The following is a 23,874-nucleotide window of genomic DNA, read 5'->3' as shown; positions in this document are numbered from 1 at the left end:
AAAAAATAAATAATAAAAAAAAATGCTGACAATTTGCAACCAACATACACAAAAAACTCCAATGGGCTTCAAACGAGTCAGAAACAGAGCTATGTAAGAACTTATGTCAATGCAATACTTCTATTGTCATTCCCATGGATGTATTTCTCCATTGCAGTATTCAGAACTACTTTTCCCATGATTCACTTCAGACGAGCGACCGTAAACAGAAGAAAGCGGAAACAAAAGAGGTTTTATAAAAACATAAACACAACCCCGGCTGTCGAAGTACTCAGGGAATAAACAGCAATTGACTTCGCCAGCAATAATATTGAAATTCAAATAAAGAGCGAAGTGAGTTGAGGAGCGAACTGCATCAGTCAACATGGCACTGAAAAGAATACAGAAGGTAAATTTGACTAGCTATGGTTGCCAGCTATTGGTAGCTAACTAGTCCAGCAGAGGCTAACGTTAGAATTAATTTCAACAAAAAGGTTTAACAACGATTTCAATGCTATCCCTACATTAAAATAGCTTCTGGTGAACTGTGTAACGTTTTTTAAATATATTTGTTGACACCTCCTAGAACAGATACAGCAGCCAATGACAACTTCAAAGTTTCGTGCCAGTTAGCTCGCTAACAAATAGCCAAGTTAGCTTAGTAACTACTCTGGCTGCATCTTTGTCAATCTGTCACTGTTTTCGAAGCTTTTGCTCCTTGTGTTCTTTAACTTGTCTAAGTAACGTTAACCGGACAACAGCCCTGTTGTACTTGTTGTACTGTTGTCCTCTTGGCGGTGGACAAGTACTGCAGTGACCAGGAAAGTTAACTACTTCATAACACAATGCCATACATTTATAGCTGTTTCTCCGTTTTTGTTTTTGTTTTTGCTGTCATACCCACGCTATTCAGTAAGTGCTGTCAGGGGTAACTGCCTTAACGTTAAGATAATATTAGACGTGGATAGACACCAGGGGCCTGCACTACGAAGCAGGATTTGGGGTTAGCGAGGTAAATTCAGCTTTAACCCTACGTTTTCAGTCCTACGACGGTGGTTCACTTCTTTCCGGGGCAGATCGCCATGGTAACTTACAGTATGCTGAACACCTAACCTACTCCGGAGCAGGTTATGTTGGAGATAACAGATCAACGCTTACAAAAGCACCACCTATATAGGCTAACGACCAATCAATTCTCTTGGAAAATGGCATCACCATTGATAGAAGATCCCGTGGAGCTCGGTGCGCGTAATATTAAAAACAAAAGAAATACAAGCTTGGTGCGCGGATCGTGAGGGGATCTCTTAGGAGGGCAAGAGTGTTCAAAGACCGACAAACCCCTGTACTTTAGTCTTCCGATTCCTTGTACTTGTACTTATAAGATATGAAAGTAAGCCTCAGATTCTGTACATTATACTTTATTCTTGAAGCTGCACTTAAGTCTTGCACTGCTTTATTTTAAGTTTTAATTCACCCTTGTCTTACATTTTATCCTTGGTGTTTTATTTATGGTTTTTAATCATCCATTATGTTGAAGTTTTATTCCTTTTATTCCCTATGCCTGCCTGTTTATTCATACATTACTGTGTATTTTATTGTTGCGTTTTTTAGAGAAAAGCACTTTGTAACACTGGTTTTGATAAGTGCTATACAAATAAGTTTTATTATTATAAATGTAATAAGCCTATAGTCAGATCTCTGCCCTAATGATAGGGCAGTGATATTATAAACCCATTAATTAATTTAAGCATTCATACACTCACCAATTATTATTATTTATTTTTATGCCTTCTACCCTTCCCACATTTGGCAGCTGCAACTGTTTGCTTGTAGTCTGTGGTGTAGTCTTGTAGTGTGTTTAACTTCTTCGCATTTCTCTAATATTATAGTTTTGCTCTTCATTCGTAAAATATGCCGCTCTGCTGCCTTTAGACTTGTCCATGTCTGCGATTGGTCATATGCTGCTAATACCGCCCGTTTTATGTGTATGTGCTTGTCACTAGATTGGGAAAACCGGAGTTGACTTGGTAAGTCAACTCCGGTTGATAACCAGCGTCGCGTGACTGCTTATCCTGATTGCGGTTGTTAGAATTAGTGAAGCCAGATAATGAAAAGAGATCTGGGGTATGTTGAAAGCGTCATATAGTTCTTAACAACCACAAGTCCTCATGAAGGCCATTCCGTATTCATTGGAAAGTAGGGTTTCTAATATTGTGATAGGTGATTTAGCTGTCTCCTCCATGAAAGCTTTAACATGGGTATAGCTCTCAGGGAAGATCTTGAAAGCTCTACGTCTCCCTCGTGCCACTCCTATCCAACAAAGAAGTGACCTCAGTTTTATTTACATATGTATTTATATAGCGCCAATTCATAACAGAAGTTATCTCATTGCACTTTTCCTATAGAGCAGGTCTAGACCGTACTCTATAATATTATTTACAGACCCAACAATTCCCACCAAGAGCAAGCACTTTGGTGACAGTGGCAAGGAAAAGCTTCCTTTTTAAGAGGCAGAAACCTCGAGCAGAACCAGACTCAGGGTGGGCAGCCATCTGCCACTGCCTGTTGGGTAGAGAGAGAGAGAGAGAGAGAGAGAGAGAGAGAGAGAGAGAGAGAGAGAGAGAGAGAGAGAGAGAGAGAGAGAGAGGCCTGACCTGAGGAGAGGAGGACAACAGAGTAGGGTTGAGGGAAAGTGTGGGCCTCTTGGGACAAGTTATTTGCTAGTGAAACATCAAGAAGGGATGTCTGCTAATTGGTTTAGTGGCACTGTGAAAACTGATACAGGCCAATATCCCTATCTAGCTAGTCAATCTTTTACCCACTGCATCTAAATCATTGTGCCCCCTTTACCCTGATGCTTCTGACAAATTATCATGAACCTTTAAGTTAACATTTTACTTCCCTTTACAATCTTACAATACCCTGCCATATTTTTTCATGCTTTCAGCAATATCGCAATGAAATTATTCATGCAAAAACTGGATGATTTCCTGCTCAGGGATGCAGGAAATGCAATAATCAAATTTTCATTTTCATTCCAACATACTTATATGGGCGTTCTATGACCATATGAAAATGGAAAAGCTGTTTGACATTTGAACACGGGACAATATTCAAATGTTAATTCAAATTTGAAAATGCAATATAAACAATGTAACCTGATTTTCCATTTATGCAAGCAATATTTAAGTCAAAATGAAAATGCAAGTTTCTAACAATTTGAAAATGAAAACTGCATTTGACATTTCATTTTCAAAGACTTCTTGCTGTATAGTGGACAATGTTCAAATGTTAATTCAAATTGAAAAATTATGCAAATGCAATATAAACAATGCTGCCTAATTTTCCATTTGTGCAAGCATTATTTAAGTCATAATTAAAATACAATTTAAAAAAGAAAATGAAAATGGCATTTGACATTGCATTTTCAAAGTGCCCCCAGTCTAATGCATTTATATTTACAAATTGCATTTAAATTTTAATTATGACTTAAATAATGCATGCACAAATGGAAGATTAGGCAGCATTGTTTATATTGCATTTTAATTTTCTAATTTGAATTAACATTTTAATATTTTCCACTATACAGCAGGTTAAGTCTTTGAAAATGAAATGTCAAATGCAGTTTTCATTTTCAAATTGTTAGAAAATTTCATTTAAATTTTTGCTTAAATATTGCTTGCATAAATGGAAAATCAGGTTACATTGTTTATATTTCATTTTCATATTTAACATTTGAATATTGTCCAGTATACAGCGGGTTACAACTTTAAAAAAAAAATTCAAACAGCTTTTCCATTTTCATTTTAATATGGTCATAGAATTCCATTAAGAGCATGTGGAAATGAAAATGCAAATTGGATTATTGCATTTTCATTTTTACTTAAATAACACATATGTGCAAAATTATAATGTTGTTGTGGAATTACATTTTCATTTCCAAATTCTCTTCGCCTGTTATCATGGATTCTTTTGCCTTCTGTCGTCATTTGTAGGAATACTTATACTATTTTTTCTTGCCAGTGTTGTATTAGTATTACTGTTACCTGACACCTGTATATAATCTTCACATCGATAGCAATGTTATATAAAAAAATATATATATTTTTTTATTTTTGCTTGTTTCTGTATATGTTCATGGTGCAACTTAAATGCTGAATGTCTATTCTTGTCAATAGCTTGTGTAAATATCCAGACCTTGGTGATTCTATTTTTATCGTAATGTATACATAGGATTTATGTATGTTGTTTCATTCTTGACACATGCACCACATGAAATTTGTTGTATAGTTGTACTGGGCAAAAATAAAGGATTGTGTTTGTGATAGGTAAAAAAAAAAAATCATTTATTTTCATTGTACAAATCTACCTGATATGTTAATTATAAAGACGTCTTCTTTCATCTTACTGTTATGGTTAGTTTCTTCTATCACAGTTAACTCTCTCCTCTCTCTGTGTGTTTTTTATTTTCTTAAATGCAGAAATTTGTTAAGGAAAGCTTAATGAAGTTACACTTTATGTTGATAAGTGGAACAGAAATACATTAGAAATACATATTGATAAAATGTTTAGTGTGACTTAGTGTACAATACTACCAAAATCTAGTGGTCCACTTAAATTTGATGAGAAGGTGTAGTCCCTCATTCGTCCAGGAGTGTTCTATCGTAGAAAAGGTTTCAGTCGTAGCCATCTGGACACTGTTTTCAGATTCAAGACGTTTCAGCTCCCATCCGGAAGTCATTCTCAATTGCAGTTCCCGTCCACTTTTTTCACGGGACTACACCGTCTTATTAATACGTTCAACTACAAACTACATTCAAAACTTAAAATGCACTCCACATTTTTCACACATTATGGGCATTATTCAACTTTTAAAGCCAGCAGTTCAGCGTAGCATTAGCTTTTCAACAATCCTTAAAATATTCCACATCTTTCATACATTATTGGTAGCATTCAACTTTTAAATCCAGCAGTCTAGTTTAGTGTCAGCGTTTCAACATCCAGCATTCACACTGCAAGTTCTTTAGATATTGCTTTTCTAGTTATTATTCCGTCTTCCGTGCATTTTCCGGTCAACAATTACTGCTACATACTTTCAGCTACAGAAACCATTCAAATATCAAAATGTTCAGCTCTTTAAGGGACATGTACTATGCTATGACATTTCTTTATTCTAACATGTTTCAGTGATTTTATATAAAGTATTAAAATGTATAATGTATATGGGAGTAATGTTTGAAAGCTGAAATCTCAACAACTACAAGTGCTAAAGTATTCATGCCGAAACGTCTTTATTCTGAAAACAGTGTCCAGATGACTACGACTGAAACCTTTTCTACGTTAAATTTGATGAATTTAAAAACTATCTTAGGTTAAAAGTTATCCTCATATACATTAATATGTTTCATTTTTCATAATTGAATGAATAAAAATATTTTGTAACAATTACTTTATTCAAGCAATGCAAGTGTTTTACCATCTTTTTTTTGTTAATGGATGATGAAATAAGCTCCATATATTAGACATTCTTTACCAAAACAGGAAAAAAAATGTTTAATAAGGAAAAATGTAATCTTCTATTTCATTAGCGCCATATATGGAATACCACAAATGCTGTCCAAGAATTTTGAAAAAATAGCTACAAAATTAAGAAAATTATGTTGTTATGGTGGCACTAACATCAGTTGGAAGAAGAGAGAAGGTAGTGGAGAAAAAGAAGCAATTTTTTTTTTACGTGAACGCTGACCTTGGAACCAGTATTTTGACAAAAAAAAATCTTAACTCAGGGTCCACTTACTATTCCATTCACTGGAAAGCACCAGACAAAGCTAGTTAGTTCACCTTGAGTTAAGATTTTGTTTTTTTGGCAAATTTTTGTCAGTCTGTACCACGTGTTTGTCCAGAAATCTTTCCTGGAAAAACATGTGGTACACATGAGGTAAAGTTTGTGTGAAATAGAGAAACCAAACTGTATAGATATTATCAGCATTAGTCACTGTGGCTAAGCTCATAGAGAGAGGTCACTGATCTCAAGTTGTTACTCAAGTAAAAAGGAGTATTACACTTGATAAGTACCTGTTTAGCTGAATAACTAACAACAGTATTTCTGCTGCATTGAGCAGGAGCTCCAGGACCTGCAGAGAGACCCTCCAGCACAGTGCTCTGCTGGACCAGTGGGTGATGACTGTGAGTACACACACATTTTATGTCACAATTTCTCATGTGAGTGTATACGAAAGTGGCAGCTTCCTGTGGGACATTTTATAGTTAATAGGTGGTAATAGTACACAAACGTGTCTTTCTCGAAACAAAATGTTTCTACTGAATTATATAAAACCAACAAATAAGGCAATTATAGAAATACACTTTGTCCTAGAAATAGACAATAGCATGAACGTTTTTCAAGATGATTGTTTTTATCTTTTTTGATAAGAGGGATAGTCATAGCTAGGGAAGGAAGAGGGGCTAGAAGATTCCAATCCTAATTGAGCCACCACAAAGCTTTGTCAGCAACTACTTTGAGTGCACTTCAAATGTGAAATGTCACAGATACCCATTATTTTATTTTTTACACCTATTGTTGGGAAATTCTGCCCATAAATGCTACAAAGTTTAAATATTTGCCAGTTATGTAACACCACTAGTTTTAGTGGGACTGGAGATACACAATGAAGTTATCTGCTTGCAGGTGCTACTGTGTTCATCCATGTATCATGATGACACTTCGATAAGCTTTGCCCCCTTAATTTCTGTTTAATGATGTTTAGTGTGACATGTACAGAGTTTAGAGTTTTTTAATTTCATATTTGGACTGTTTTTGGTTTTGGAAAGGCATAAAATGACACCATGCTAGTGCCCCATGCACACTGCGAGAGGTGTTCAGTACATGTATGAATGAATCGTTATCAACAAATCTGTAAACTGAACTGACTATACTGAATCACCATTGTAACTGACCGAATCAGTAACTTTTAGTAGTGGAGCAGCTCTCTGGTCTCTGAGAGCGCTGTTGTCAGCTCAGCTATGATTTACAGTACATTACTTTTACATCATTAAAAGCATATTAAAAGACCATGAAAGCAGAAACAAACACATTTTGATCACACATAATAGGCTGCTGCGCTATTAACCTCATGTACAGTGCTTGTATTGACTAGTTTTGTACTGAACTGAGCAAAACGGCTTGGAACTCAAACAGACCAAATGTACTACTGAACTGAAGACAGTCATCACTTATTGTTGCACTTACCTTACCTCATAGTACCTATGAGTGGTGATGCGTATGTACTGAAGTGCATTTGAACAGTGATGCAACCACTTAGCTCAGGAAAAAAGTGAATGAACTACATAGTCAGTGACTACGAATATTTGAACTGAACAAAGTGATTCGAATCAGCAAAGTGATACATGATATCCACCTCTTCAACCTGCTTCAGCACAGCGAGAACACTTGACAGTCATGAAGTGCCTAGTTGAAGTTGCACAGCTATGATTGGACAATCAAAATTTGGGCGAGGGGTTTACCAAAGGGTCAATTATGCACCATTCTTACATCGCAACTTATTTTGGAAGTGATAGTGGGACTAGAACGGGAAATACACCACAGAGCCGAATATATCTCCTATTCCACCTGTTCTGCAGTCAGTTGGACGGGTTACCTTTTAAATAATCCAGGCACAGACAGTGACTTGAGACGGGAGTAGCTGTTAGTAGCCCTGTGATCAGCTGGTTACAGTAGTAAGGTTAGCTTTACCCCTCCTTGAACCGCCACCTTAACGTGGTGGAGGGGTTTGAGTACCCGAATGACCCTGGGAGCTATGTTGCCTGGGGCTGTATGCCCCTGGTAGGGTCACCCATGGCAAACAGGTCCAGGGTGACGGGTCAGACCAAGAGCGGTTCAGAAGACCCTTATGGATTATTTAAAATCAAGGCCAGTTACGTCGCCCGGATTGGCGCTACCGGGCCCCACCCTGGAGCCAGGCCTGGGGTGGGTGCCCGACGGCGAGCGCCTGGTGGCCGGGCCTTTCCCCATCGGGCCCGGCCGGGCACAGCCCGAAGGAGCGACGTGGGGCCGTCCTCCCGTGGACCCACCACCCGCAGGAGGATCCGTAAGGGGCCGGTGCAGAGAGATCTGGGCGGCAGTCGAAGGCAGGGGCTTCGCGACCAGATCTCCGGACACAGAAACTGGCTCTAGGGACATGGAATGTCACCGGCTGGGGGGAAGGAGCCTGAGCTTGTGCGGGAGGTTGAGCAATACCGGCTAGATATAGTCGGCCTCGCCTCCACGCACAGCCTGGGCTCTGGAACCCGTCTCCTCGAGAGGGGCTGGACGCTCCATTTCTCTGGCGTTGCCGGGCGGGGAGAGGCGGCGGGCTGGTGTGGGCCTGCTCATAGCCCCACAGCTCAGCCGCCACGTGTTGGAGTTTACCCCAGTGAACGAGAGGGTCGCGCCCCTCCGCCTCCGGGTGGGGACAGGTCTCTCACTGTTGTGGCGGCCTACGGGCCGAACAGCAGTGCAGAGTACCAGGCCTTCTTGGAGTCCCTAGGAGGGGTACTAGACAGTGCACCACCCGGGACTCCGTTGTTCTACTGGGGACTTCAACGCCCACGTGGGCAACGACAGTGACACCTGGAGAGGGGTAATCGGAAGGAACGGCCCCTGATCTGAACCCGAGCGGTGTTCAGTTGTTGGACTTCTGTGCTAGTTACAGTTTGTCCATAACTAACACCATGTTCAAGCACAAGGGTGTCCATCAGTGCACGCGTGGCACCAGGACACCCTAGGCGGAGGTCGATGATCGACTTTGTTGTCGTATCATCTGACCTCTCCCGCCGCGTGTCTTGGACACTCGGGTGAAGAGAGGGGCGGAGCTGTCAACCGATCACCACCTGGTGGTGAGTTGGATCCGCTGGCGGGGAGGAAGCCAGACAGACTTGGCAGGCCCAAGCGTATCGTGAGGGTCTGCTGGGAGCGTCTGGCGGAGCCCTCTGTCAGCAGGGTCTACAACTCACACCTCGGGAGAGCTTCTCCCAGATCCCGGGAGGTTGGGGACATTGAGTCCGAGTGGACCATGTTTTCCACCTCCATTGTCGATGCGGCGGCTCGTAGCTGTGGTCGCAAGGTTTCTGGTGCCTGTCGCGGCGGCAATCCCCGAACACGGTGGTGGGCGCCGGAAGTAAGGGATGCCGTCAGGCTGAAGAGAGGAGTCCTATCGGGCCTTGTTGGCTCGTGGGACTCCCGAGGCAGCTGACAGGTACCGGCAGGCTAAGCGTGCTGCAGCCCGTGCGGTCACAGAGGCAAAAACTCTGGGAGAGGTTCGAGAGGCCATGGAGGAGGACTATCGGTCGGCCTCAAAGAAATTCTGGCAAACCGTCCGACGGCTCAGGGGGGAAGCAGTGCTTCACCAACACCTTGTACGGTGCGGGTGGAGAGCTGTTGACCTCGACTGGGGATGTTGTCGGACGGTGGAAGGAATACTTTGAGGATCTCCTCAATCCCGCTGTCACGTCTTCCGAAGAGGAAGCGGAGGCTGGGGACCCGAGGCGGACTCATCCATCACCCTGGCCGAAGTCACTGAGGTTGTTGGCAAGCTCCTTGGTGGCAAGGCTTGGGGTGGATGAGATCCGTCCTGAGTATCTTAAGTCTCTGGATGTTGTGGGACTGTCTTGGCTGACACGTCTCTGCAACATCGCGTGGCGGTCTGGGACAGTGCCTCTGGACTGGCAGACCGGGGTGGTGGTCCCTCTGTATAAGAAGGGGACCGGAGGGTGTGTTCCAATCACAGAGGGATCACACTTCTCAGCCTCCCGGTAAGGTCTATTCCAGGGTACTGGAGAGGAGAATTGTCCGATAGTCGAACCTCGGATTCAGGAGGAGCAGAGTGGTTTTCGCCCCGGTCGTGGAACACTGGACCAGCTCTATACTCTCCATCGGGTGCTCGAGGGTTCATGGGAGTTTGCCCAACCAGTCCACATGTGCTTTGTGGATCTTGAGAAGGCATTCGACCGTGTGCCCCGGGCGCTTTGGGGGAGTGCTCTGGGAGTATGGGGTCCGGGGCCCTTTGCTAAGGGCTGTCCGGTCCCTGTATAACCGGAGCAGGAGCTGTGTTCGCATTGCCGGCAGTAAGTCAGACCTGTTCCCGGTGCATGTTGGACTCCGCCAGGGCTGCCCTTTGTCACCGGTTCTGTTCATAATTTATATGGACAGAATTTCTAGGCGCAGTCAGGGGCCGGAGGGTGTCCGGTTTGGGAACCACAGGATCTCATCTCTGCTGTTTGCAGATGATGTCGTTCTGATGGCTTCTTCAAACCAGGACCTGCAGCATGCACTGGGACGGTTTGCAGCCGAGTGTGAAGCAGCTGGGATGAGAATCAGCTCTTCCAAATCTGAGGCCATGGTTCTTGACCGGAAAAAGGTGGTTTGCTCTCTTGGCGTGGGTGGGGAGTCCTTGCCCCAAGTGGAGGAGTTTAAGTATTTCGGGTCTTGTTCACGAGTGAGGGACGGATGGAGCGTGAGATTGACAGGCGGATCGGTGCAGCGCCTGCAGTGATGCGGGCGCTGTATCGGACCGTTGTGGTAAAGAAGGAGCTGAGTCGAAAGACAAAGCTCTCGATTTATCGGTCAATCTACGCTCCTGCCCTCACCTATGGTCATGAGCTTTGGGTAGTGACCGAAAGGACAAGATCGCGGATACAAGCGGCCGAAATGGGCTTCCTCCGCCCGAGTGGCTGGGCGCTCCCTTAGAGATAGGGTGAGGAGCTCAGTCACACGGGGAGCTCGAGTAGAGCCGCTGCTCCTCCACGTCGAGAGGAGCCAGCTGAGGTGGCTAGGGCATCTGATCCGGATGCCTCCTGGACGCCTCCTCGGGAGGTGTTCTGGGCATGTCCCACCGGAGGCGGCCCCGGGAAGACCCAGGACACGCTGGAGGGACTATGTCTCTCGGCTGGCCTGGGAACGCCTCGGGATCCCCCCGGAGGAGCTGGAGGAAGTGTCTGGGGCGAAGGAAGTCTGGGAGTCTCTGCTTAGACTGCTGCCCCCGCGACCCGGCCCCGGATAAGCGGAAGAAGATGGATGGATGGATGGATGGTTAGCTTTACCTGTAACATAGAGAATGCTGGGCAGAACTATGAGCTTCTCTGGACACAGTGTGTTAAAGATGTACAAAAATTAAGCCAAAACATCCCGGATACAGGTGCTGCTATCTTGCGCTGGTGACGTCATTTGGCGCCAGGGTCTGCGCAGTAGTGATCAGAGTTGGAGCTGGAGCGGTATCGAGGTCCTGCCCATACACCCGGCCAACTCAGGCGTGAGCAGGGCTCAGCTGTCAATCATGATGTGAAACCCCCTTTTTATAGCATTAAATAACTAATTAGAACCAAACTTGAACATAATCAGCGTGATCAGAACTACCTAAAATAACAGAAATTTATTTGACATGTACTTTGATTTTTTTAGTTTGGACCATGTCCCAATCCGCTAACATAGAGGGGGCGGGGTTTATGACCTATACTGCAGCCAGCCACCAGGTGGCAATCGAGATGTTTTGGCTTTACTTTTGGGGAGCTGTCATGTCTTTTATCGTTATATACAGTCTATGGTTGTAACTGATGATGAGTGATGAACATTGTGTCTTTGACGTACAGCTTACATTCTCCTGTGTCTTTCTCTTTCTCCCATAATTGCTTCTAGTGTTTCATTGGCAGGCAACCATAATGGGTCCAGTGAGTATCACGCCATCACTTAAGGCTTTCAGTCCTCTCACACAGACTCCTATGCTTGTGCTACATTAGAAATGGTCTCTTAGTATCTATGTGCACTTACATTGTTTACCATTACATATGCCTTTAAGACCACAGTGGATTTGTTTGTTCTACTTTTGCATTTCCTTTCAATAGTTTTGCATCCCCTCATATTACTTTGGCTCTATGCAGTTACATTGTGTAACACAAAGTGTGACACGGGATCAAGCTATTGAATTGATTTTGAGCTTAAAAGTATACTTGCATATGTTTGCATATTCATCATTAGGTGAGTATAAACTATAAAGATAAAGGAGACTTAAAAAAGGTGAAATGTAATCTGGAATATTTGTGACCAGATACACATACATGGTCTAAATTAATGCATTTACATACAGCAACATGTTAACAGACCAACAGAATCACTTTGCTGTCCATTATAATATAAAGATAAATGGCAGATTTGTAGCAGATGATGTAGCTGATTCTTAAAACAGGACTTTTATTACAGTAGTTTTTTTTTTACAGTAGTTAACCATATAGTTACTAATAATGAATTACATTTAGAGGTGAATATTAAAAGAAATCTATGGTTAATAAAAGAACTTGGGTCACTGGTTCCATCAATACATTTTAGTCACCACAGTAATTACTGAGATCTTGAGAACGAACGTCTGAACGAATGTCTGATGAGGCAAGTACGAGCAGTCAGACATGATCAAACATTTTGGAAACAAACCAACAGTTTATCCAGATTATCTAAATCACTTTATTTAGGAGTCAAACTAAAAGTGAGCATAACCTCTATGATCAACTCATGTCGGTTGCCCCCTTGGACCAATTTTTATAGTGATGCTGCTACATTCTGAGATTTCAGCAATTAACTCGGTGAGTACAACATTATCATAACAAATAGAATAAATGGCCTGAGCAACAAAAATAAAACCTAAGTTAAAAACTGTAGTTTTCCATTAATTAAGCTGAAATTCTTTTATTTTCAATATGATTCACAACATGATTTTGGTAAGACAGAACTGATCATAATAATCAAAGTTTCCTTTCTTCAGCATTTTCTAACTACTAGCTACTAACAGGCCACAACATACACTGAATACTTTGATTGGTAACAACAAGAAAGAATCAGAAATACTTTATTGATCCCCGAGGGGAAACTCTTTTGCTACAGCAGCTCACTATCACGTCAGTGCACACAGGAATAGAAGTACTAAGCAAAAAAAAATATAATACACTATAATACAGGTCAGAAAATACATTAAGTACCAGTACCACCCTTTTATACTTATAAGTATAAAATAAAATAAGTGTGAAGTACAAAGTGGGTTTACCGGTTGATAATAATACGGTATAAGGTAATACTGCACGAACTGCCAAGTTAAGTGTAACTTATTAAGATTACAATGAGACGGAGGATATTGCACAGCAGTAATAGAGGTATGAATAAATATAAATATCAATAAATAGGGAATTTTAGAGTATATTGCACAGGAGTATTAACACAGAATATTGCACAATTTTGTCAAGTATTGCAGAGATGTAATGATCAATGTCCAGTTTAATGACTTAGGGTCATACAGACTAACACTTAGAGGGAGGAGTTAAAGAGTTTGATGGCCACAGGCAGGAATGACTTCCTGTGGCGCTCTGTGGATGCAGGCTTTACCTGAATCCTGGTCAGTTCAACTGGCTTTCCGCAGGAGCAGCACTCATCAGAACTCGTCGGCACTCATATTAGATAAGATCTGCTCTCTTGAAGCTTGGCAACCAATGAAAACACAAATGACAACCTGTGACACCTATTACTTATAGGATATGTATTGTTTCTAGTATTTCTTGTTCACATTATTCTATTGTGACACAGGCCCCTGTTTTCACTCAAGGTAACTGTAATGTGCTATGTCATTTGGTTTTAGCTTAATACTTTTCGGTGTGAAATGTTTTACTGACAGCAATGTTGCACATGTCTTTATGTCAGGGTGACAGTCCTTACCAAGGAGGAGTTTTCTTTCTCACAATCCACTTCCCCACTGACTACCCATTCAAGCCACCAAAGGTAAGAGCTGGTTTGGTTACTCAAAGTTTTGTCCTGTCATATTGTGGAATTTATCATGGTCATTGTGCAGTCAGGAATCTTGCTAAGAAAATGTCATATACAAGTACAAGATAATTTATTTATCATTTTACAACACAAGGCTTTACAACGAAATGAGTCTGTAGTCCTTTTATGCTACACACATAGAACATAACAGATCATTTAATTTATATTAGAATAGGGTAACATATAAAATAAAACAATATATACAGTTATTTACATACATACATACATACATACATACATACATATACGTATTACACCCAGGAAATAATTCTGCAGTGCATTTTTTTAATTTGCATCTGATGGAAATAAACAGCAGATAGAGATAGTGATGATAATATGGTTTTTCATCTTAACATCTTACTTTTCTCTGAGAGGTAATCAAAATCCTAAGGAACTGCTGAGTGACTGTGGCTGGTGGACATATGGGCCAAATGAAAATGACCCACCAAACAAGCACTGTTGGACTGCAAACCAATGGCCCCTGAGGATGTTATGATCTGTGTGATGGGTCGATTAACCTGGGAGAAAAAAAAAGTTGACAAACCTTTTTTGTAAACAGTGTCACAGCTCTTGTCAATCAGATTTATTTGTCTCTCCTAACACCGTCATGTCTACGTGAAGCCATGAAGATCCCCTCATGATACCCTCTTTTAGAAGTTCATGTACAAGTAGCTTCTCTCTCCTCACAGGCTTGACATTTGGGAAACAGTGTCTGTCCACTTTGTTAGCGTTTGAGCACCAAGCATCATTGATGTAAACACAGAGTCCTCCTCCTTTCATCTTGCTGGAGTCTTGCGCTCTGCCAGCTTGGAACATGGTCTGCTTGTCGAGTGCATGATCTGGGACATTGATGGAGCAAGTCTCTGTAAAGATGTGGGGACAACAGTATCTGATTTCCTCTTGCTTGGCCAGACTGAGTCCCATTTCGTCCAGACCAGACATTAGCCAGGAGCAGGCTTAAGTCCAAGCTGGGCAAGCATGGCTCCTGTCCCGGCTCTCTTTCTCTCCTCCTGGGGCGATCACATTACCTGCTGTTGTGCCTGGTAAGGTTGATCTGGCTGGGCAAAGTTGTTCCAGTTGAGTTGAACAATTTTGGCTTAGCTCTTTAAACCAAATCAAATCATTCAATGTTTCAGAATTAAAGCTGGAAAAAATAGATTAGAACAAAAATGTAGCGAAGTTTGAAGAAGCTATCTGCCGCTGCATCTACATGCACAGCCGTTGCCATAGCAGTAGTAGGAACCATGTCATCAAATTATAAATATCATTTGTTCATATATAACTAATTTTGATCTCGCTTTTCTGTTTAAAACATCATAAAATATAGTTCCTGAGCCTCAGAATTCCTGCCATTTGCGTTGCTAGACAACATCTACCTAAACAGGAAGGGGTTCACATGGTTCAGCTCAGAGTTGGGAGAGAAATAGATAAAGTAGGTGCTCTCAAATCTTGAACATATGCAGCCTGTAAGACTATAGAATAGCATTGCATCCACTATATCTACAAGATATTATTAAAACTGTTGCCGTGTCCCAATTCCATACTACATACTGATTCGTAGCACATTTTGAGTATGTACACTACTCTCCTACAATGCAGTGCACAAAGGAAATGGAGGACCTGCTCACGCTTGAAAAAAAATAAATAAATAGTGGGTTTTGGTCCAAAAAAATCTTGGAAAACAAAAAATAAGTATTAAATGTTTGTGAAGTTTAATTGGCAGTAGCTTTCCAAAGTTGCAGTTTGACATCCAATGTCACACGTATTGTATCATTTCCTGTTAGTATAAATTGAAAGTATGTGGATATTTTTGTATAGTCACTAGTAAAATGGTATACTATGACAATTATAATGTACTACGTACTGTACAGAGTTAGTATGTAGTATGGATTTGAGACACAGCTTGTCTTTCCAGTGGAGATAACGTTACATAGCGCTCTCTCACACGTGCGTGTTAGGTCTCTATTGCTGCCTCTCGTTCCTTCTCTCACTCTTACCTGAGACTTCTCTACATCTCTTTTCTGTTCAGTTTTGGTCACATTTTCTCTCTGGTCCTCTCCCTGCAGCTGTCCCTCAGACTCAGACTACCAGCTTCACCACAGCAAACCTTCTTTCAAAAGTCCTTTCTTTTCTCCTCCTACTGTTAGTTCATTTTGATGTCCAGGTTCACTAATGTAAAACACATATAAAACTGAAAAGTTGTGGGCCTGAGAGGTAGAACAGAAATTTTTAAGGTTTTACAGCTGCCCCCTCACTCTAGCAATGATGTCACCCAATCTAGCTCTGATTATCATGGGAAGTTTCCCGGCAGTCTAGGCCTATAGCAGCATAACTAAGGGATGGTTCAGGACTCACCCGAGCCAGCCCTAGCTATAAGCTTTATCAAAGAGGAAAGTCTTAAGCCTACTCTTAAATGTGGAGATGGTGTCTGCCTCCCGAGCCCAAACTGTGACCTGATTCCACAGGAGAGGAACTTGATAACTGAAGGCTCTGGCTCCCATTCTACTTTTGGAAACTCTAGGAACCACAAGTAACCCTGCATTCTGGGAGCACAGTATTCTAGTGAGGTAATAGGCTCTTGAGCTCTTTAAGATACAATGGTGCCTGACCATTAAGAGCTTTGTAGGTGAGTAGAAGGATTTTAAATTTTATTCTGGATTTTACAGGGAGCCAGTGCAAAGAAACTAATATTGGAGAAATATGATCTCTTTTCCTAGTTCTTGTCAGTACATGTGCCGTAGCATTCTGGATCAACTGGAGTGTCTTAAAGGACTTATTCGGGCAGCCTGATAATAAGGATTTGCAACAATCCAGTCTAGAAGTAACAAATGCTTGGACTAGTTTTTCAGCATCATTTTGAGGCAGGATGTGCCTGATGTTTGCAATTTTATGTAGGTGAAAGAAGGCAGTCATTGAAGTTTGTTTAATGTGGGAAACATGATAAAGATAACAAAGATAACTCCGAGGTTCCTTACAGTGGTGCTGGAGGCCAGGGCAATGCCATCTAGAGTAACTATATCTTTAGATAATGTGTCTCTGAGGTGTTTGGGGCCAAGTACAATAACTTCAGTTTTGTCAGAGTTTAACATCAGAAAATTGCATGTAAATGGACTGTACTTGTATAGCGACTTTCTAGTCTTCCAACCACTCAAAGTGCTTCACACTACATATCACATTCACCCACTGATGCCAGATCCTAACTGCTCATCAGTCCAAAGAAACTAACTAATCATTTACACACACACACACCGAAGGCACAGCCCTCGGAAGCAATTTGGGCAGCACTAAAATCTAACAAGACAAGTACAGAGACAAGTCCATTGTCTGATGCAATTAAAAGGTCATTTGTAATTTTCACTAGTGCTGTCTCTGTGCTATGATGCACTCTCTAAATCCTGACTAAAAGTCCTCAAATAAACTATTATTTAGAAAGTCACACTACTGATTGGCGACTGCTTTCTCAAGGATCTTAGAGAGAAAGGGAAGGTTTGATATAGGTCTATAGTTGGCTAAAACCCCTGGATCAAGAGTGGGCTTTTTACGGAGAGGTTTAATTACAGCTACTTTTAAAGGACTGTGGTACATAGCCGGTTAATAAAGACAGATTGATCATATCTAGTAAAGAAGTGCTAAGGGTAAAACATCTTTAAGCAGCCTAGTTGGGATGGGGTCTAAGAGACAGGCCGATGGCTTAGATGATGAAATCGTTGAAGTTAATTGAAGAAGCTCAATGGGAGAAAAGCAAACTAAATATATATCAGGTTTTACAGCTTTATTCTTTAAGGATAAATTGTTGCCGGTTGAGTGCAGGACGTGATTAATTTTGTCTCTAATAATTACAATTTTATCATTAAAGAAGCATGAAGTCGTTACTACTGAGGGCTATAGGAATACAGGGCTCAATAGAGATGTGACTCTCTGTCAGCTGTGCTGAAAAGAAACCTGGGATTGTTCTTATTTTCCTCTATTAATGATGAGTAGTAGGCTGCTTAAAACCTAACACGGCAGCAGCGGATTGCCGCCCACCATTGAGTCTGGTTCTGTTACAATTTTATCATTAAAGAAGCTCATGAAGTCATTACTACTGAGGGCTATAGGAATACATGGCTCAATAGCGCTATGATTCTGTCAGCCTGGCTACAGTGCTGAAAAGAAACCTGGGGTTGTTTTTAGCTCTGAGATCTTTAGCTCAGCCTCACTATTGCTGCCTTTGCTTATAGTTTAATATTGATGCATTAATTTAGAACTGCAAACAAACACCTGTGTCACAGGTGTCTGGTTATACCATAGACTGTATAAAAGAAGTTGACATAACCACCGTGACGTCACCCAATGGTTTGTGGACAACTGTTTTGAAGCCGTCGCCATCTTGGTTTTTTGGAGTCAGAAGTGACATAGTGAGCCATATTTGGACTAGAGGGTGGAGCTGAGGAAGAGCAAGGGAAACACTAAATTATCAGTCGTAATTCACATTAACTGTGATATTAACTGGGATGCTAATTTTGGCTTGGGAAAAAAAGGCTTAAAACAAAATGTATTTACCGGAAAAAATGAATAGCCAACTCCTTAGTGCCTTTTAGTACAACCAAACACTGAACAAGACATTTTTAGGTGACCAAAATATTAAAATTAACTTTCATGAACTGAAAACACACTGTGAAAGGGTCAAACTTCTAAGATGAAAACATGGACAACACCCAAAAAACAAGTTCACGGCTATTTAATTGTGGATATGCTTTGCTACGCCTCTATCCTGATTTACAGGTTGCCGTGGTAGCGATTTGTCAATCACAAGATAGTGCGCCCTAGAGCATTCCCTGGTTTATCATCTATTTTACTCTAAATGGGGCCGTAATTTACTAAATAGACATCACTGAGGGCTATAGGAATACATGATACATAATGTTTGTTGCAGTCGTTGACTGTTGTCATTTACACATTTGTTTAATTTCATATTTCATTCAAACTGCAATGAAAAAAGTTTTAAAAAGTGAACTTGAAGTCATTCTGACTGCAGGGTTTTACTAGTTTGCGTTCACAGCAATCAATTCTGCACCCAGGTTTCCTTTCTTTGTTCAGCAGTGGTACCACTACAGATTACCACCAGAGAAAAAGTGGAAAAGAAAAACACTAAGCAGTATACTTTACTGAAGTAGATTAAGATTGCTGTTTGAAATTGACATGTCCATAATAAAGGCTTGTTTGCTACAATGCAAACACTAGTACAATAACTGTGGAAGTGCATCTTCTCTGCTCAGTCAGACCTGTGTGAATAAAATGTGAAATCTGTAAAATGTGTTTTTTACAGGTAAGATGGGTGTTCTGAGTTCTCAGACCATTTTTCACAATTGAGAATGACTTCTGGATGGGAGCCGAAACGTCTTGATTCTGAAAACAATGTCCAGATGACTACAATTGAAACCTTTTCTACGATTTTTTACAGGTAGCATTTACAACAAAGATCTATCACCCAAATATAAACAGCAATGGGAGTATCTGTTTGGATATTCTACGGTCACAGTGGTCTCCAGCACTAACAGTGTCTAAAGGTAACTCCACTCTCCTGTTGCTATCACTGTCAAATTTAACTGAAACAACTCCACTATGTCATTATTTTGATCTTATCTCGGTTTTGAATGAAATTCGGTCAAATTTCAGTATACTTGAAGAAACTGTTGTGGTGCTTTCCCGCAGTCTACGGTAAAATCAATTCAATAATACACTGGAATCCTTATTTACCTGCATGTTTAGAGTTTTTTCCAAAATGTTAAAGCATGTATTTATTTTGGGGAAACTATATATATGGGTTTGTTGTGCTTTTTTGTTTGTTTTTTACCATAGTTTTCAAATACCCAGATTTATGTCATTACCACTGTGTAAAGCTCTTTTCTGTGTTATTATGGCTGTATGATATAGATCAGGCAGTGGTAGCAATTCCATATATACTGTATATATACACTGCATTAGTTTTAGCCAGGTGCAACCAAATAAACTGGCAATGATGGATGGATGGATGGATGGATGGATGGATATACATACTATGCTATACTATACTATACTATACTATACTATACTATACTATACTATACTGACCAACATCCTTCTATCCAGACAGGAAATTAAGATGTCAGAATCAGAAATACTTTATTGATCCCCGAGGGGAAACTCTTTTGTTACAGCAGCTCACCTTTACATCCGTGCACACAGGAATAGAAATACTAGCAAAAAATATAATACACTGTAATACAGGTCAGAAAATACATTAAGTACCAAGTGGGTACCAAGTAAGTACCAAGTATAAAATAAGTGTGAAGTACCAAGTAGGTTTACCGGTTGATGATAATAATACGGTATAAGGTAATAGTGCATGAACTGTCAAGTTAAGTGTAGCTTATTAAGGTTATAATGAGACGGAGGATATTGCATAGCAGTAAACAGCAGCAATAGAGGTACTGTGCCACTGTAATGTGCAGTAATAGAGGTACTGTGCCAGCAGTAATGTGACATTTAAAACTGAAAATGGAACATTTTACAGCCATTTTGGAAATGTAGCCTTCCTGGTTTTTGAATTTGAAAACTACTGTTATTTGATCAACATAATACTTTTCATAGATGCTTCAATCCACAAATGTCAGCATTTGATTCTTGTTTTTCTTGTGGGAATAACTTTGCTCTTACATAGGTAATGAATACAGTGCTGTTCAGCATTTAAATTTTTAATTTCGTTACGCATACCCTTCCCTCCCACCTACCAGTCAATGCTGACAGGGTGCATAGGACACAGAAGCCATCACTCCTGGTGACTACATGTAGGGGTCTATCAGGAGTAGACTCATTTTAAACATCCTTCATCTACATGGTAACTAATGAGATCTTTTTAATTCCTCTGCATTCCAGTTTTATTGTCCATATGTTCATTGCTTTGTGATCCAAACCCAGACGACCCCTTAGTTCCAGACATAGCACACATCTACAAGAACGACAAAGAAAAGTGAGTATACACACAGGCTCAGGTGGTGCTCTATTGTCCACTAATATCAATATCAGGTGACGTGTGTACCTGATGTTGTCAGTGGTTATCATCCACTCACTTCACTCTCTTCTTTTCTCTCCTCAGATACAACAGAGTAGCAAAAGAATGGACCCAAAAGTATGCCATGTAAAGAAAGAAACCCATCAAAGATAAAAAACAATTTAGGAAATTTTCTTTTTCCTTCCTTTTTTAAAGTCACAACACACTGTAAATTATAGTATGGAATCATGAAATAATCTTGGGTAACCTTTATCAAACTGAACTGTCATCAACATCAATATTATAAAGAGTATGGTCTAGACCTGCTCTATAGGAAAATTGCAATGAGATAACTTCTGTCATGAATTGGCACTATATATATAAATTGAATTGAATCAACATTATTATTAATCTGAGACCATGACATATACATTATTTGTTTTTGAAAGGAGGCAGAGGGTTCTACTTTGAGCAGATGAGAAAGATTAGCCTATGGTCCTTTAATGGATAAATTGACTTTTTAAAGTTTGGCATGTTGTTTTTGCATCAAGGAAATTGTATTTATAACTCACAAGTTTATTACAAAGTGCTTAATTCTTAATTTCTTAAGTAAAACTAATGGATCGTAGGACATAAATCCCACCATATACCATTCAGCAACAAGCAACTGTTTTCAGTGGAGCTGAGTAATAGTGCAGCAGGATAGCATACATGTTAGACAAGCTGCTCCATAACTTGAAAATCCCAGGTTCAGCACCTGCTGTGTCCATCAACAGCCAGCAAGAAACACTGAAGCATGGAAATGTGGAATGGTGAATGCCAAATATGGAACTTCCTCATTCTGACACATCTGTAAAACAAATGAATACTGACAATGTCATAATATCCCTTTTAACATTAAACTTCACCTCATCTTCATGTAGTGGGTGATGGAGGTTTTTGTTGAGTTCTTTTGCATCTTGTAGCAGACAAAGTTGAATGAAACAATGTACTGTTGTAGTTGCCCTGAAAATGGTAGCAATTACAAGTTAAGTCATGTATTACTGTGTTCTTCATCTCTTACTATTATTATTAATTGTAGAGTATTAAAAGTCCTCTGGAACTATATTATTGTTTTACTCAGTTTCGTTTAAATTCGTCATCAGAATGTAAAACAATGTACTCTTTTCCCCCTGAGAATAGCTGTGATGTTGGCTTTTTGGTTGGATTTACACAAGCACAAAGATCAGATTTTTAATCCCATCTAAGGGTTCAATATGTTCTTCTGTTTGACATCCAGTCTGTCTATATATCTATGCTGTAGAAAGGATAAAAATCCAATTTTCTGTTCCTTTGTAAACAGTCTCTCGTGTCTGAGGCCTGTGTGGCACCTTTTGTACTGAATTAAAGAATGGTACGGTTTTTATCATGACTTTATGGTCTAGCTCAGTATTTATCACAGAGCTTAATTTTGATGTGTGGAAAGGCAGTTTGTATCTTTTGTGATCTTGTTCTGTTGACATGTTCTAATTAAGTGATCATATTATTTGCTATTAATATGGTCTAATTCAGTTGTGATCATTAAATAGCCTATGGTAGCTAGCATTAAATGGTACAAAAGCATATCCATAAACGCTAAGGAAAACGAGGATAGTAAACAATAACTATCACTTACAAACAAAGAATGATAACCGTTTTAAACTTTTAAAACAAATGTTTGAAATGTTTTACGGAGAAATTGAAGAAATGTCAGATCACTAAACAACACTATGGTAGTAATTTAATATGTTAAAATATTAACAACAAATGTTTCAAACAAAAAAATAAATAAATTTATACATAACAGACAAAGAGCTTTTAGTGGCAGAAAATTTAACCATAGCTGGATTAACCTGCTGGGGGGTCTATGGGGCAAAAATAAGGTCCTGGGCATAACCCATTGCCCCTCCAGTTTCTCTATGGTAGAAAATCAGAATCAGAAACACTTTACTCTTTTGTTACAGCTGCTCACTATCACCTCAGTGCACACAGAAATAGAAGTTCTAAGCAAATCAAAATATAATACACTATAATACAGGCAACATCAATTAAGTACAAAGTGGATATAAGTATAAATATATTTCCTAATTATTTCAAGTATTGCATTGATTTTAATGGTCCAATGTCCAGTTTAATGACATAGGGTCATATAGAAAACTACCTGGCTCCACATTTGCTGCATGGTGCTTTGATTAAAACCAAATAAATTCAAGAATATGTAACATATAAGCACAAATCTGAAATAATGTTGGTCTTAGACTTTGATTTTGGCAGGGTCTCAAGATCAGATAATAAATCAGGATCCACATTAAGACCATATGATGTCAGGTGATATTGTGTCTTAGTTGTGCATATTCTGAAATAAATTTCCAGTTAGATTAGCACATATCACTTACGCTAAGCCTGGTCAATTCAGGGCCCCTGGGGTTTTGGGGCCCTGGGTTAGTTGCCTGCTTTTCCTGGTTGGCAATATTCAGGCAAAGCCTTTGCTCAAAACACAGGGAAAAATAATACATAAGCATGCATGACATATAGACTCTGTTAGAACAGGAAACAAATGTGTAGACTGGGTTGCCAGAACAGAGCTTTATGAACACAATGTGGCTGCACAATTACAAACACTTTATTACCCACATACCTGCGACCTGCCATCACAGATTCTGATTCCAACCTGCCGGATGAGTTGAATAGATTTTACTGCAGGTGACGTGTGTACCTGATGTTGTCAGTGGTTATCATCCACTCACTTCACTCTCTTCTTTTCTCTCCTCAGATACAACAGAGTAGCAAAAGAATGGACCCAAAAGTATGCCATGTAAAGAAAGAAACCCATCAAAGATAAAAAACAATTTAGGAAATTTTCTTTTTCCTTCCTTTTTTAAAGTCACAACACACTGTAAATTATAGTATGGAATCATGAAGTGATCTTGGGTAACTTGGTAAGTGCTTAATTCTTAATTTCTTAAGTAAAACTAGTGGATCGTAGGACATAAATCCCACCATATACCAT

The 23,874-nt window shown here is 40.2% G+C and overlaps 1 protein-coding gene across 3 annotated transcripts; it reads left to right on the top strand.

Moving 5' to 3' along the window:
• Positions 1-189: 189 nt before the first annotated feature.
• Positions 190-22,257, top strand: ube2d1b (ubiquitin-conjugating enzyme E2D 1b). 3 transcript variants are annotated; one of them, XM_044178334.1, is made up of 7 exons: positions 190-388; positions 6,102-6,165; positions 11,669-11,700; positions 13,712-13,789; positions 19,278-19,383; positions 20,732-20,825; positions 20,952-22,257. In XM_044178334.1, exons 1-7 carry the CDS (start codon positions 365-367, stop codon positions 20,995-20,997), a joined length of 444 nt encoding a protein of 147 aa, XP_044034269.1. In that variant the 5' UTR covers positions 190-364; the 3' UTR covers positions 20,998-22,257. The 3 variants fall into 3 exon arrangements, with proteins under 3 accessions (XP_044034269.1, XP_044034271.1, XP_044034270.1); XM_044178336.1 differs by lacking the exon at positions 11,669-11,700 and having other exon boundaries at positions 193-388; XM_044178335.1 differs by lacking the exons at positions 190-388; positions 6,102-6,165 and adding an exon at positions 11,015-11,065.
• Positions 22,258-23,874: the final 1,617 nt, after the last annotated feature.

Source organism: Siniperca chuatsi, linkage group LG20 (assembly GCF_020085105.1).
Source record: "Siniperca chuatsi isolate FFG_IHB_CAS linkage group LG20, ASM2008510v1, whole genome shotgun sequence".
Taxonomy (NCBI): Eukaryota; Metazoa; Chordata; class Actinopteri; order Centrarchiformes; family Sinipercidae; genus Siniperca; species Siniperca chuatsi.
This window is presented reverse-complemented; position numbering and strand designations above follow the sequence as displayed.

Bases quoted from the DNA above. Each gene is read 5' to 3' on its own strand.
- ube2d1b (XM_044178334.1), top strand. From the start codon at position 365: ATGGCACTGAAAAGAATACAGAAG. The intron at 6,166-11,668 runs GTGAGTACACAC...AATTGCTTCTAG, and splicing joins TGGACCAGTGGGTGATGACT to TGTTTCATTGGCAGGCAACC. The intron at 19,384-20,731 runs GTAACTCCACTC...TCTGCATTCCAG, and splicing joins AGCACTAACAGTGTCTAAAG to TTTTATTGTCCATATGTTCA.